Source organism: Myodes glareolus, chromosome 10, assembly GCF_982192425.1.
Source record: "Myodes glareolus chromosome 10, mMyoGla1.1, whole genome shotgun sequence".
In the NCBI taxonomy this organism is placed as follows: domain Eukaryota; kingdom Metazoa; phylum Chordata; class Mammalia; order Rodentia; family Cricetidae; genus Myodes; species Myodes glareolus.
The window spans coordinates 14,481,820-14,495,148 of record NC_142035.1 but is presented as its reverse complement, the minus strand read 5'-3'; the positions used below and the strand labels follow the sequence as shown (position 1 = coordinate 14,495,148).

At 45.3% G+C, this 13,329-nt stretch overlaps 1 protein-coding gene across 1 annotated transcript; it reads right to left on the bottom strand.

Annotated features, from left to right (window-relative positions):
• Nucleotides 1–1,192: 1,192 nt before the first annotated feature.
• On the bottom strand, nucleotides 1,193–9,197 carry Wfdc8 (WAP four-disulfide core domain 8). The gene is made up of 6 exons (XM_087911404.1): nucleotides 9,193–9,197; nucleotides 8,997–9,106; nucleotides 7,052–7,192; nucleotides 5,098–5,265; nucleotides 2,644–2,784; nucleotides 1,193–1,332 (listed from the first exon to the last, which is right to left on the bottom strand). The coding sequence occupies exons 1-6, from the start codon at nucleotides 9,195–9,197 to the stop codon at nucleotides 1,193–1,195; spliced, it is 705 nt and encodes a 234-aa protein (XP_087767530.1).
• Nucleotides 9,198–13,329: the final 4,132 nt, after the last annotated feature.

Here is a 13,329-nt window from a genome sequence, read left to right as displayed (position 1 = left end):
GATCAGTCTCAGGTCTTCTTGGCAGCAGGCACCCTTACCCACTGAACTTTCTTTCCCCAGCCTGGTCTCTGTTTTGTTTTGCTTTGAAACAAGGTCTCCCTGGATTCCCAGTCTTCCTAGGTAGCCTGGAACTTGCAAGGCAGACCAGGCTGACTCAGCCTTGTATCAATACTCCTGCCTCAGACTTCTGAGCGTCAGGATGTGTGTGCCATAAAGCCCACCTGGAAGGTTCCTGTATGAGTCTTTTTTTAAAATATATTTATTTATTTAATTATTATGTATACAATATTCTGTCTGTGTGTATGCCTGCAGGCCAGAAGAGGGCACCAGACCTCATTACAGATGGTTGTGAGCCACCATGTGGTTGCTGGGAATTGAACTCAGGACCTTTGGAAGAGTAGGCAATGCTCTTGACCACTGAGCCATCTCTCCAGCCCTCCTGTATGAATCTTTTACTGCTCACTAGGATGTGGTCGTGTATTTCATGTATACGTGCCAGTGTGCACCTATGTGTACAGGGACATGTGTATACAGGTACGTGAGTGTGTAGGTACATCTATGTGTGCTGGTGCTTGTGTACATGCATGCACACATGTGTGGAGGCCAGGTGTTGTTCCCCAGGTATCATCTGTCTTGGTTTTGACACAGGGTCTCTCGTTGATCTGAAGCTCAGTGATTAGGCTAGCCAGTGATTCCCATAGATCCTTCTCTCTGTCTTCCCAGCTCTGGGATTATAAGCACATTCTTCCACACCCAAAAACTTTACATAGGTTCTGGGGATCAAGCTTAGGTCCTGATGCTTGCAGGGCAAGTTTGGTTCCCACCACCCACAGCAGGCAGCTTGCAATCATGTGAGACTCCAGTCACAGGGAATCTGACACCTCTGCTACATGCATGCACACACACACACACACACACATGCACACATAAAAACCCACTCTCACACATATTCACACATAAATAAAAGTAAAACTTAAATTAAATATATATTTAATTTATAACTATATAAATACATATACATTTATAATTTAATTTATAATTTGTAATTAAAAATATCTTTAAATCACAGCAAGCCTATCAGTATTGTCATAACTGACAACACCATTTGTAGTTGAACAAGATAGAAGCGGCAGCTTCATATTATGCTACTCATAATTCATATTCTGGCAATGGCACGTTTCCCACTTACTGTTCAGTGTTTGGCTTCCAGGCACTTGAGTCCACAGCGTGAGCAGCACTTCTTGTCCAGGGGACAGTCGCTGTCCCTCAAGCACTTGGGCTTGTCGATCTTCGAGCACATCATGGGCTTACTTGGGCAGAAACCTGTTTTGACTTCGTGAAGTAAAACAAGACACTTAACTTGAAATACTTGGAAATAGTCTGACGTAAGTTTGGAAAGCCAGGTAATGTTTTATTCTTTGTGTGTGTGTATGTGTGTGTGTCTGTGTGTATACATAGGTGTGCTTGTCTATGCAGGCGTGGGTGGAGGCCAGAGGTTGACATTATAATGTCTTTCTACAATCAACAAATTCTCTTTTTTCTTTAAATGGAGTCTCTCACTGAACCTGAACCTCCTCACGCAGTTCTATTGGCTGACCACTGAGCTTCTGGGATACCCTGTCTCCGCCTTTCAGCGCTGGGGTCACGACTTTGATGAGGGTTTGGGGGCTCCACAGTCAGGTTCTCATGCTTGAACAGGTCCCCTCAGTCCAGGTTTTATCCTCTTTCCTCTCTAGTTAACAAGAGGCAGTGTCAACCCTGAATAATGACCTGAAGAACAAGGAAGGCCTTGTGCAATTGTGTAAATGGATAGGACCTCCCCTCCTCACACAATAAATAGACTTGAGTTACACAGTCCCAGAGTGACAGTGGGGGAAGGAGTCTCAGAAGAACCCAGAACCCCCTTATCTTATCAACAAAGGGGATTGAAGACTACAGTGCTCCAAGCCTTGCAGAAAGGCAGGAAAGGTGAAGTCAGCCCAAGACACCGGCTCCTGCCATTCTGCTGTGCTATGACTTAACCACTCCTCAGGCTTAGAAGCCAGGGGCAGCATCTGCTTCGGAGGCATTTACATGCTTCCCTCCCACAGAATGCGGGTTTATAGGGGGAATGTACCCAATGGAGGGGTGTGTGTGTGTGTGTGTGTGTGTGTGTGTGTGTGTGCGCGTGCATGCGAGCGTGCACCCACATGCTCACACTTATCGCTGGACCATCAACTCACAGTCACTAAAGGATGAGGACTCAGAATAAATTTTTTTTGAGGGGGGAGGAAAAACAGAATAATTACACTCATGAGAGGTTTTGAAGAACGGTACAAGATCCAAAGGTCAAGAGATCAACATGAGAGCCCTGATGGGCTTTTTTTTTTCTAAGTCCCCTGAGATTTCTCAAGGATTAGGGCAAGAGGCATCTGAAATCCAAGGTACTTCTCCACCTCCCAGGCAGATGCTGGTGTAGTCCTCAGGAGGCCAAGGCAGGAGGATGGTTAAGTTTGAGCCTGGCTTGATTCTTTAGTGAGATCCAGGCCACCCCAGACTAGGTCGAGTTCGTTCTCTGAGGAACTTCCCTCCCCGTTCCACGGGGTACCATGGCATCCATGCATATGCCCAGTAGACCCTGGGAGGACGGCCGCCAGCCCTTACCTAGCCAGGCCCTGGCACAAACGAAGCCACACTTGGACTCACAGCACTTCTCCTTTTCCAGGCAGTCCATGTCGTTCTTGCAGGGGGGCGGGCACTCCATCCTCATTTGGAAAGGGAAGAGTGGGCACTGTCCCTTCTTCACTGCAAGGAGAGGCGAGGTGAGCTTGGCAGCACCCCAGCTCCCCACTGACCTTCAGCAAGCTCCTCCTCCTCCTTGGGGGGTCATACTTCCTATACCTTGCTTCAGCTTGCCCTGATCATCTTTAGTAGGCTGAGGAGGAACAAAAACATAGGGTGTCCCGTGCAATAGAGTGGGCTTAGTGTCTGAAGCCCCTGCCACAAAGCCCCAGTCCTGGGAAAGAGAGGAAGGGATGTAATATTGTCATAAAGCTGCCATCTTTAGATTTGCAATGCACACCATCACTTTGCCTCTGGCAGATGGAGTTCTTGCTGCAGTGGCTGTAAGGACATCCTCTCTCCTCCTTGTCGAGCTGTCAAGGGCTCCAGACATTGTGAGAAAGATTCCCTTTGGATTATAATGGTGAGACAAAACCCCATGCATCCCTCCCTGGGTAGCATAAAAGGACTCCATTCCTTCCTTTTTTTTTTCCTTCCTTCTTTCCTTTCTTTCTTTTTCTCAGGTCAGATTCAGACGTGAAATTTAAAAAAAAATTCTTCTTGCATCTGTTTTAGTTTTAGTGTTTTGAGACAAGGTCACATGTAGTGCAAGCTGGTCTTGAACTCACTGTGTAGTCAAGGCCAGTCTTGAACTCTTGTGTGTGTGTGTGTGTGCGCGCACACATGCTTTGGTGTTTTGCCTGCATGTACATGTCTGTGTGAGGATGTCAGATCTTGGAGTTACAGACAATTGTGAGCTGCCATGTGGATGCTGGGAACTGAACCTGGGTTTTCTGGAAGAGCAGTCAGTGTTCTTAACCACGGAACCAGCTCTCTAGTCTCCAGGCTCGAACTCTTAATCCTTCTTCCTCTACATCATAAATGCTAGGACTACAAGACACCATACCTGGCTCTGGCTCATGTATTTGACTCTCAAAGGTATTTTCTTCGAGTCCATGACTCCATGGTTCTTTATATCAGTGGTTCTCAACCTTCCTGATGCTGTGACCCTTTTATATAGTTTCTTATGTTGTGGTGGGTGACCCCCAACCATAAACTTATTTGGCTACTGCTTCGTAACTGTAATTTTGCTACTATTATGATATGTAATGTAATTACAGGATCTACAACTCCAAGGGGGTCATGACCTAGGGGTTGAAAACCTCTGCTGCTCTAGAGCCTTCTGGAAAGGGGAGCATATTCTCCTAGCTTCTTGGAGTCAGGTCATAAATTTGGTTTTGCTCTTCCAGGATTAAGAAGGCAAAGAAACTTGCAGCAGACAGAGGGGAGTAAGATTTTAATCCACATTATTTAATACATAAGCCCCACAGCACACTGGCTCCCAACGTTATTGGTCCTGACCATTGCACTGAGGAGCAAATCTGCAGAATTTACCTCTACCTCACTCTCCCAGGTCTACCAAGTCTACAGCTACTCCCTGGGGTTTTCTGATTCCTCAGGATGATGCTCAGCAGGTTGGTGTGATAAGACATCTTTCTCCAAAGAGTTAGACTTGAACTTCCACAGGCCAATGTTTATAAGCATGTTTTGTGTGTTGTCTCATTTTGGGGGGTAGGGGGAGACTTCAAGAATAGAGAAGTCATGGGTAGTCGGAGTGAAAACTTGAGAGCTGAAAAAGTAGTTTAAGCCCTGAGTAGGGGCCAAGGAGAGTTAGAGTGTTCGAGAGAGTGGTATGAAAACCACATTTGGGAAGAGAAAACCCGATGCAGGTGCCTGATTGCCCAAAAGAGGGGAAGGGGCTGGACTCCTGAGGTTACTCAATGCTACTTGGAAGCTAGAGAGCTTTGGAAGTGAGTCCAAGGAGCCTAGGTGTTTACCTGTAGACAATGGAAGACTAGGTGGGTGGGAGGCATTAAAATGGAGACCATTTGGAAAGTCACCTCTTCTGAATGGGAAGTGGCTTGGAACAGGAAGGACCATGCCTTCCCCTTGTCATTCTCTGAGCCCAAGACTTCCAAGTGTAAACTTGCCAAAGTGATTGGGGAGAAGGGGCAGCACACAGGAACACTTCAAGACCTGGCCTGGCTTCCGTAGGCCTCCTATCTACTTACTTTCCCTCATTTCCAGCCTCACAATTCTTACATCGTCTGTTTCTGCTCACGATAACTCCATCATGTAAATACTATTGACGTCTTCATTGTATATCTCAGCCAAAACTCACGAAGGCAAGCAGCTGGCTGAAGGCCTCTTCCAGCAAACGAAAGAGCCAGAGTTTGGATCTAAGGTAGGTTAGCTTCACAGCCTAAGGTTCTATAGCTAGACTGGTATAATGTTAGTTAAGCAAGGACCTCAGACTACTAGGGACATGGGTCTTACCAATTAACATGCAGGCGTTCTTGCAGTCCGTCTTGCTGAGGAAGTTGTTGGAATTCCCATGACATCCGCTGTATGTAAAGGGTCTGCAATAATGCTTCTCAGAGTCAAAATACCATCGAGTCAGGTTGTTATGGCAGTCCCCTGCGTCTGAGGGTAACATGCAGGGTTCTGAGGCGAGAAAGCAAAACAAGAATGTAAAGCGTGGGCATGGAAAGAGGAGGTCAGGATCCAGCCACAAGCCCTCATCATAATCCCTAATATTACTGCTCTTCATAGAAAGAGTCGGTGAAAAGAAGACATAGGTGGATGAAGGAGGTGGGCTCGGCGAGTTATGGCCTTTGCCGCCAACCCTGATGACCTGAGCTGATCTCCAGGGAGGAGCCGACTCCCCCAGGTTGTCTGTTGATTTCCACAAACGTGACATGGCAGCCTCCCCCAGAATAAAAACAAGCAAATGTAGCAGTAACAGTTTTTCTTTTAATCCTACTCTCAACTTAATTTTGTGTATATGTGTGTTCTGCTTTCTGGTATGTTTAGGTACCGTGTGTGCAGTAGCCCCTGAGGCCAGAAGAGGGAGACAGATCTCCTGGAATTGAACATTGCTTTCTCGGCAAGAGCAGCAAGAGTTTTCAACGAAATTTCCTTTTTATAAGACATAGGCATGATTCCTAACATCCACATGGGGCTCACAACTGTTCATCACTCCAGTTCCAGGGGATCTGATAACCTCTTCTGACCTCGGCAGGCACCAGGAAAACATGGTATATATACATACATGCAGGCAAGACAACCACACCCATGAAATATAAGCAAATCTTTCTAAAAAAGACGTGTTCTTGTCCTGGATCTTCTGAGCATTGCCAATTTCTCATAGAGTGCATTACAAAACCACACTGGAGCAGATCCACCTTCCTGAATGCCTTGAGCTCTGAGAGGGTGAGTTGTCCTCGTTCTAAATGCCCCCTTTAGAGATAAGAACCACTATTTAGAGATAAGAGCCATAGATGCTCAGTCACAGAATGAACCCGTTTTTGGACAATATCTAATGTAAGGCGAACCCTCACTTCTCTAGCCCTCCCTAAACTACCCAATCCAAGCCCAAATCCTCTGATAGACTCAAACAGATCTTTACGGAGATAGATGCCTCATAACTCAGTGATGAATGTGCTTCGTAACGGTCATGAGCAATAAACCCAACTTGTTCAACAAGTGTATTCATGGTAGTCTTAGGCCAAAAGAAGCAAAAGTTGATCTCATATGGCTTTGAGTTAAAAGAGAGCGTGGGTTATTAAACACTTCCACCCAGCAGGTACACAGGTCTCCTCTCTTCATGTCCCCTGTGTAATTTCAATTTTGAGCTATGGAGAGGCAATACTAAATATATACACATCTATTTTTCACTTTTGAGACAAGCCTCTCTGTATAGATCAGGCTGTTGTGGAATTCAAAGAGATCCACCTGCCTTTGCCTCCCAAGTGCAAATTAAAGGCATGTGCCACCACACCTGGCTCCTATCTTAATCTATCAATGAGATATTTGTAAAATTATGGAAGGAATGAATGAATCTCTAGTAAGTGTTTGGTCTCTGTGTGTTGGGGTTTCTAGGAAGTTCTTTTAAAGGTCAAATGGTCCAAAATGATCCCAGTATCTGGATTGATGAATGCTTCATTTCTCAAAAAAAATTAGCATGAAGTTTGACTTTTTACTAACAATAGCTTTAACTCGTGGTGGACATAGAAGAGGCACTAGTTACGGGTGAATGACTGAATGTCATAGAAAAGAAGCCTAGCATCAGTATTAACGACTTGGTATCCACTACACCTGGACTCCTGACTTGTACTTGAATGCAGAGAGTTAAATTACAGAATGAGAAAGGCTTAATCACTGGCGTACAGTCCTGCCATCTGAAAGGATTGTTTGGCTAGTTTTCTGCCTCCCGCCTGGATGCCAGTACCTTCATAAGGATCTATGCATACATTCCCACAGGAGAAAGGACAACACTTGAAATGTGCGTCACAGTTGAAGTCTGTTGTGCACGGGTTTGGAACCCTATTTCCGCATTCCAACTGCTTCCTGGGGCACTTGCCCACTTTCTCTGCAAGAAAGAAAGACCCAGCTTCACATCCTTGAGCACTCTGGCTCGTTTCCTCCCTGGCAAAGGTGAGCTGCGAAGATCTCAGCCCTTTGTCATCTACCCCGACTCTCAGTTCTTCCCTTGCTTGTACTCAGGGGCCACAGATTTCTCTCTCCACCCTTGGTTCCTTCCAGTGGAGCTGAACCAGGAGTTTGTGCTCAGGTAACTGAAGAAAAGCCATCTTGGAGTCCAAGACATGTAACTAGATGGAGACAAAGTCATCTGTCTTAAACGAACGAGTTATTGCCTTGTGACCTGATGACTCTAACGCTTGCGTTCCCTGCCTCCAGCGCCACAGTCTGCGGGGGGGGGGGGGTGCTCAGAGTAGAGGACACACACTGGAAAAAGGAGCCAGGGGTGCTGACTTCAGTCCCTGGCATCTTGTGTGAACTCAGGACCAGTCTGAGTTCAGTTGCAGGATTCTCTGAGTTAGTTAGAAATGGTGTGTGGAGCTACCACCATCAGACAGCTCTGGCCTGGCTAGCTTGGCTCCAACATTAACTAGACAAATAATATTTGAAAACACTTCTTATTGTCTGAGTCATAAGTTTCCCATCTATCAGATGAGAATGGTGATCCTTACCTTAGAATTTGTTTGTAAGTACTGAGTGGATGATGCCCATGACACACTCTGTGGCACTGGGTCAAATCCGGGCAGTTATGAGGTTGCTTCCTCCCTTTTAAGGGCAGGGCATGACTTCCTGACTTCGTGGTTTGTGGTGGCCAGAATTCTTAAGTTGTGACCCCAATGACCCTGTACTGTTGTGATTGGATCAAGCACTAACCTGGGCATGCTATGAGGAACTTTGTAGATGTAATTCAAGTCCTAAACTGGCTACCCTTAAGACACAGAGGTAATCTAACTGTGCCACACCCAACATACAGGATCTCTTAAAAGCAGAATTTTCTGTCTGGCAGAGACAGTAGAGATATTCAAACCGCAGGAAGGTTCCAACATGCAGCTTTGACCATGGCACAAGGCTAAGTGCCAGGAAGAGAGCGTGGCCTTTAGAAACTGGCATCACTATAGAAACAAGCACCCCAGACCTAAAACTGTAAGAAACTGATCGCACTACAAGTGATTCGTGAAGCAGACCCAGAGTCCTAGCTGAGAACAACAGCCCTGATTGGCTCTGTGCTCTCAGCCTGGTGAGACTCTGAAAACCCCGACGCCGCGTTTCAGATTTGTGGCCTTCAGATAGAGGTTCCGTGGCAGGAAAAGCTACTCAAGTGGTTCTCAAGGGCCTTTCACTTCCACACGTGTACCACAGAACCAGTGTCTGCCTGGCTTAAAGAGCACCCTGCACTCTGTTCCCTGGCTTGACCTTCAACACATCAACAACTCAGTTGGGAAACACCAATACTCCCCCAAACCCCAGATTCTGATCCATCTAGGATCTGGGCCAATTCTATTTCTTAAATCTCTTCCCACCTCCACCCCATCCCCTCTCTCTTTGCTGCTCCTTCCTCAGAGTAACATCTGGCCTCCTGCCATGGTTCGCCTCCACAATCAAGATGACATCCTCTCTGGTCCTCTCCTTTCAGACTCATGCCTAATTAAGTTTTAAAAACTTGAACACACACACACACAAAAAAAAACTTGAAGACACATATTAAGGAAATAATTTGGGGTAAACCGATGCAGGAAACCATAGAGCGATAAACAGAGATAGCTCTCTGAATCCAACCATTGTCAACCAACGCCAGCCTTCGCCTCATTCCAGCCCTCAGTCCCCGAGAGCACTTCCCAGGAAGAAGGACACACGTTTGATTTTGGCAGAGTACGATGCGGAAGTCTGCTCCAAGGAGAGGAAGAGAAGCAACACAAGAGCTCCACTCCTCCAGAAGCTGGTGGAGCCATGGAGGGCAAGACACCTGTGTGAGTAAAGAACAGGGGCCTGAGTTAGGCACATCTGGAGGGAAGCGCAGGCCAGGCAGAGAGGGTTCCCAGCCCCACTTACTTCATGGATGAGAAAACAGAGCCAGAAACGAGAAGGGATCTGTTGGGGTGTAGCGAGTGAGGTGGGCCCGGGACAGTCACCTCAGGATCTTCTGTGGCACCCCATACTCGGCCACAGGGCTGCAGCTGGGCCCTTTTGGTCACTTTCCCACAGCCTCACTCCTGGGTAAGAGGTCACACTTGAGTCATCACAGAGCTTTCTTTGGAATAGTTGCCAGGTGGCTTCCCATGCTCATGTCAGGGCCTTTGCTTTGTTCCGCTGATGACAGGAAGAAGTAGCATGAGGTTGTCTGGAGACCTGGGCAGGTAGTACAGCCTCTTGGTGCCTCTGAATGGCACAGGGACATGTACATAAACACGCATACAGATCCACACGCACAGATAAAACACACAGCCACACAGGAAAGACACACAGACACATGTCCCAAATGACCTTGGATTAACAAAGAGATTCTTCTCGCTCTTTCTCGCTCCATACAACTCTGGGATCTTATGATTCATGTAGACAATTTGACAAGCAGACAGTCCCCCTTTGAAGCTCCAGTTTCATCATGCTTCTTCATGTCTCATATGTATCTTTAAAATGTGTGTGTGTGTGTGTGTGTGTGTGTGTGTGTGTGTGTCAGGCACATGTGTGTCGGGGGGTGTCAAGCATATGTGCAGTTAGAGGACAATTTGGGGAGACTGTTCTCTCCTCCCACTGTGAGTTCTAGGGGCAGAACTTGGGTAAGTACCTTTACCCAATAAGCCAGCACCTCCTACAGGTGCTTTTTTTTCTCCAAGATGAAAAGACCCAGTGATGTGTGGCTTGCTCCAGGCAAACACATTCCAGAAACAGTGAGGAGGGGGAAGGGAAAAGGGAATGTTTTGATGCCTGAGGAGCTATACCCATGCCTTAGAGTGTCTTTCCTGGGCCTCCTGAAGCAACAATATGGCAATCTCCAAAAGCTGCTGCTTCCTTCTCTGCCTTTAAAAGAATTCTGATGGCCCCCAGCCCTACAAGTTTTATAATAGCACCCAGACTCTTCAGGAATGGGAATGTGGACTCCAAATCAGTAATTGTGATTTGGACCTTGTCCTTGGTCAGTTATACCTATAGCATAACTTAGATTTTCAGTTTTCAGTTGCTGAAAGACATTTGCTTATAAATGTTGCTAGATTAAATCAATCTATATATTTTAAAAATAGCCTGACTTCAAAATTTAAGTCAAATGATATGTGATATGCTACTTTGGGAGAGAGGTTCTGCTTTTATTTCCACAGGAAATGAGAGGTTATGGATTCATTTTGGGTTAAGAAAAATAAGGTTTGATCGAGGAAGTCCCCCTGAAAAATCTCTGATGGGAGTGGATGTCCCAGATGATGATTCAATATCTCAGAGCACCTCTGTTGTAGTTTCCTCTGAGTTCTACATCCAGAACAGTCTCACACAATACTCTAGTCAGGACTTGACCATAATCCTAAATTTTCTTTGGGTCTCCACAAGATTACCAGCACCCCCAATCAGTAGGAAGTAGCCTAGAAAACTATACCCACATTCCCCTCAAATGGATTATGGATGTTTGTCTTTGTTTAGTATGTTGGTTGCAAGTGATTATGAATAATGGTCAGGAAAAAAGGTAAAAAAGGAAATTAGATTCAGGGTTCTTGTTTTGAAAAGAAAAAAAGGGGGAAGCGCTGTGGGATAATGTTCTTGTATACTGTAAAGATTTGTCACTCATATTGGTTTAATAAAATACTGATTGTCCAGTTGCCAGGTAGGGTGTACAGGCGGGTGACCAGACTAGGAGAATTCTGGGAAGAGGAAAGGGTGAGTCTGCAGGCACCAGCCAGAAGCAGCAGAAGCAAGATGAAAATGCTGCACTGAGAAAAGGTTCTAAGCCATGTGGCTAAACGTAGATAAGAATTATGAGTTAAGTTGTAAGAGCTAGTTAATAATAAGCCTGAGCTAACAGGCCAAACTTGAAAATTAATATAAGCTTCTGTGTGTTTCTTTGGGACTGAACGGCTGCAGGACTGGGCAGGACAGAAATGTCCATCTACAGTTTCCTCATCCAGAAAACGTAAAAATGCAATTACCATGGCAGCCTTGTTGTTGTGAGAATGCAGATGAAACAGTGCAAAAATTTGATGCATCAATATAGAATCAGGATAGAATGGTAGAAAACTTGTGTTTGGAGTTGGACCTGAGTTTTCCCAGGCTCACCCTGTTACCAGCTGTGTGGTCTCAGCTCAGTCATGAATCTCCATTTTTCATTAAAACAGAATCAACAACATCTACCCATGACAGGAAAACTGGTCAGACATGGTGACCCGTGTGCCCTGACACACTGTCAGCAAATGTCATAAGTCCTGCCTCTCCTGTTAGCTCAAGTTCCCCAATCAGAGACTGCAGGACTCCATAGAAGACTGAAGACATATGCTTAAGCAATTCGTTTGGTTTAAAATTTGACCCATTTATTTCTACCAATCCAGTCTTGAGAATTAGTTGATCAGATTAGCCTGTAGCTAGTCATTATAAAGGAGAGTTCCCAGTTTAGGCATGATGGGAAAGCAGATCTATCTATAGTCTTTTCAAACCCATGTCTATCCCATGGAACATAGTTATAATACTATGAAATATATGTTACCATAAATATAAGGAATATGGATATATTAGAATTATGTTTTGTTTACTTAAGTAGTGATTCTCTGTGTGTTTTTTGTCAGGGTGGGAAAATTTGGCAATTTTACCACAGAATGAATCTGTTTTAATTGGAAGGGATTCATTTGCCAATATGCCGTCAGGGTGGGCAGGAAAGATAACTCAGTAGAGAGAGCACTGGGTGCTCCTCCAGAGGACCTGGCTTTGATTCCCTCCAGTCACGAAGCTGCTCGTAACCATCTATATCTCCAGTCCCAGGAGATTTGGACTCCTCTTCTGGCCTCTTCTGGTACCACCCATGCATGTAGTACACAGACATTCTTTCATGTAGGCAAAACACCCTTATACATAAAAAAGTAAAAATAAGTTTAAGGTAAATGCTCTGAGACCTGGCTTTGTCGAGGACAAGGAGACATGATTGAAGAGTTGCCCAGTTCCCTCTTGCAGAACTCGGGCAAACCAGAGCCGCAGACATAACTGGGATGGGTGTGGCTTAGGCAGCAGAGTACTTGACTAGCGTCATGAAGCCCTGGGTGGAATCCCCAGCCCCACATAAACCCGATGTGATGTCATTCCAACACTCTGGAGGTGAAGGCAGGAGGATCAGAAATCCAAGGCTACATAAAGAGATAGTCCAACCTGGGCTACATAAGACCCTGTCCCCCTCCCCCCAAATGAGGGGGAAACAACAATAATAATGAGAGATGAGAAGACCTCTTGGTCCTGGCCCTGTTATTAACTTACTGTTTCATATGGCCTGATTTTATTTCAATCCACTAATTAGAAAAATGGCTTTGAGAAGATTGTTTCTGTTGATGCCAGGGTCACATAGCCTACAGGCACAGAATGATCTGCCAGACAGCACACGTGCACATAAGGATTTAATGACATTTTGTACGGATTCTGTATTTCTTCCTGAAGTTAATGGACCTGCAATCTGTGGGGGATCTTCTTATAATTTTATTATTATTACAATTACAATTGGATGGGAGTGCCTGCCACAGCATGTAGGGGCATCAGAGGACAACTTTGCTTTTTCTCTTTCGCCTATATATGGGTTTGGGGGGATTAAGATCAGGTTGTGGGACTTGTGTGACAAAAGCCTTCTCCCTTTGAGCCATCTCACTGATACCTCTTCTTTCATGAATTAATTCTTAAAAACCATGTCTCAAGCCAGGTGTTGTGATGGTCACACTCAGGAGAGAGAGGCAGGCAGATCTTTGAGTTGGAGGCCAGTTTGGTCTACATAGTAAGTTCCAGGACAGTCAAGGCTACACAGTGAAACCCTGTCTCGAAAAACAAAACCAAACAAAGAAACAGAACAAAGCAATAACCAAAAAAACAAAAAAACAAAAAACAAAAAACAAAAACAAAAAAAAAAAACCATGTCTCTACTTCTCATTTGCCAGTTAGTTATGAGAAATTCCAGGTTCCAAACAAAAGGACAATTCAAAGTTCTTCCCCTGAGGATGTGGTTCGTGGAAACAAAGCAAA

What these genes read in the sequence shown, in the direction of transcription:
- Wfdc8 (XM_087911404.1), bottom strand. An exon ending in GAACGCCTGCATGTTAATTG is followed by an intron (nt 2,785 to 5,097) that starts GTAAGACCCATG and finishes CTCTCCTTGCAG; the next exon opens with TGAAGAAGGGACAGTGCCCA. An exon ending in TTGTGCCAGGGCCTGGCTAG is followed by an intron (nt 1,333 to 2,643) that starts GTAAGGGCTGGC and finishes TACTTCACGAAG; the next exon opens with TCAAAACAGGTTTCTGCCCA.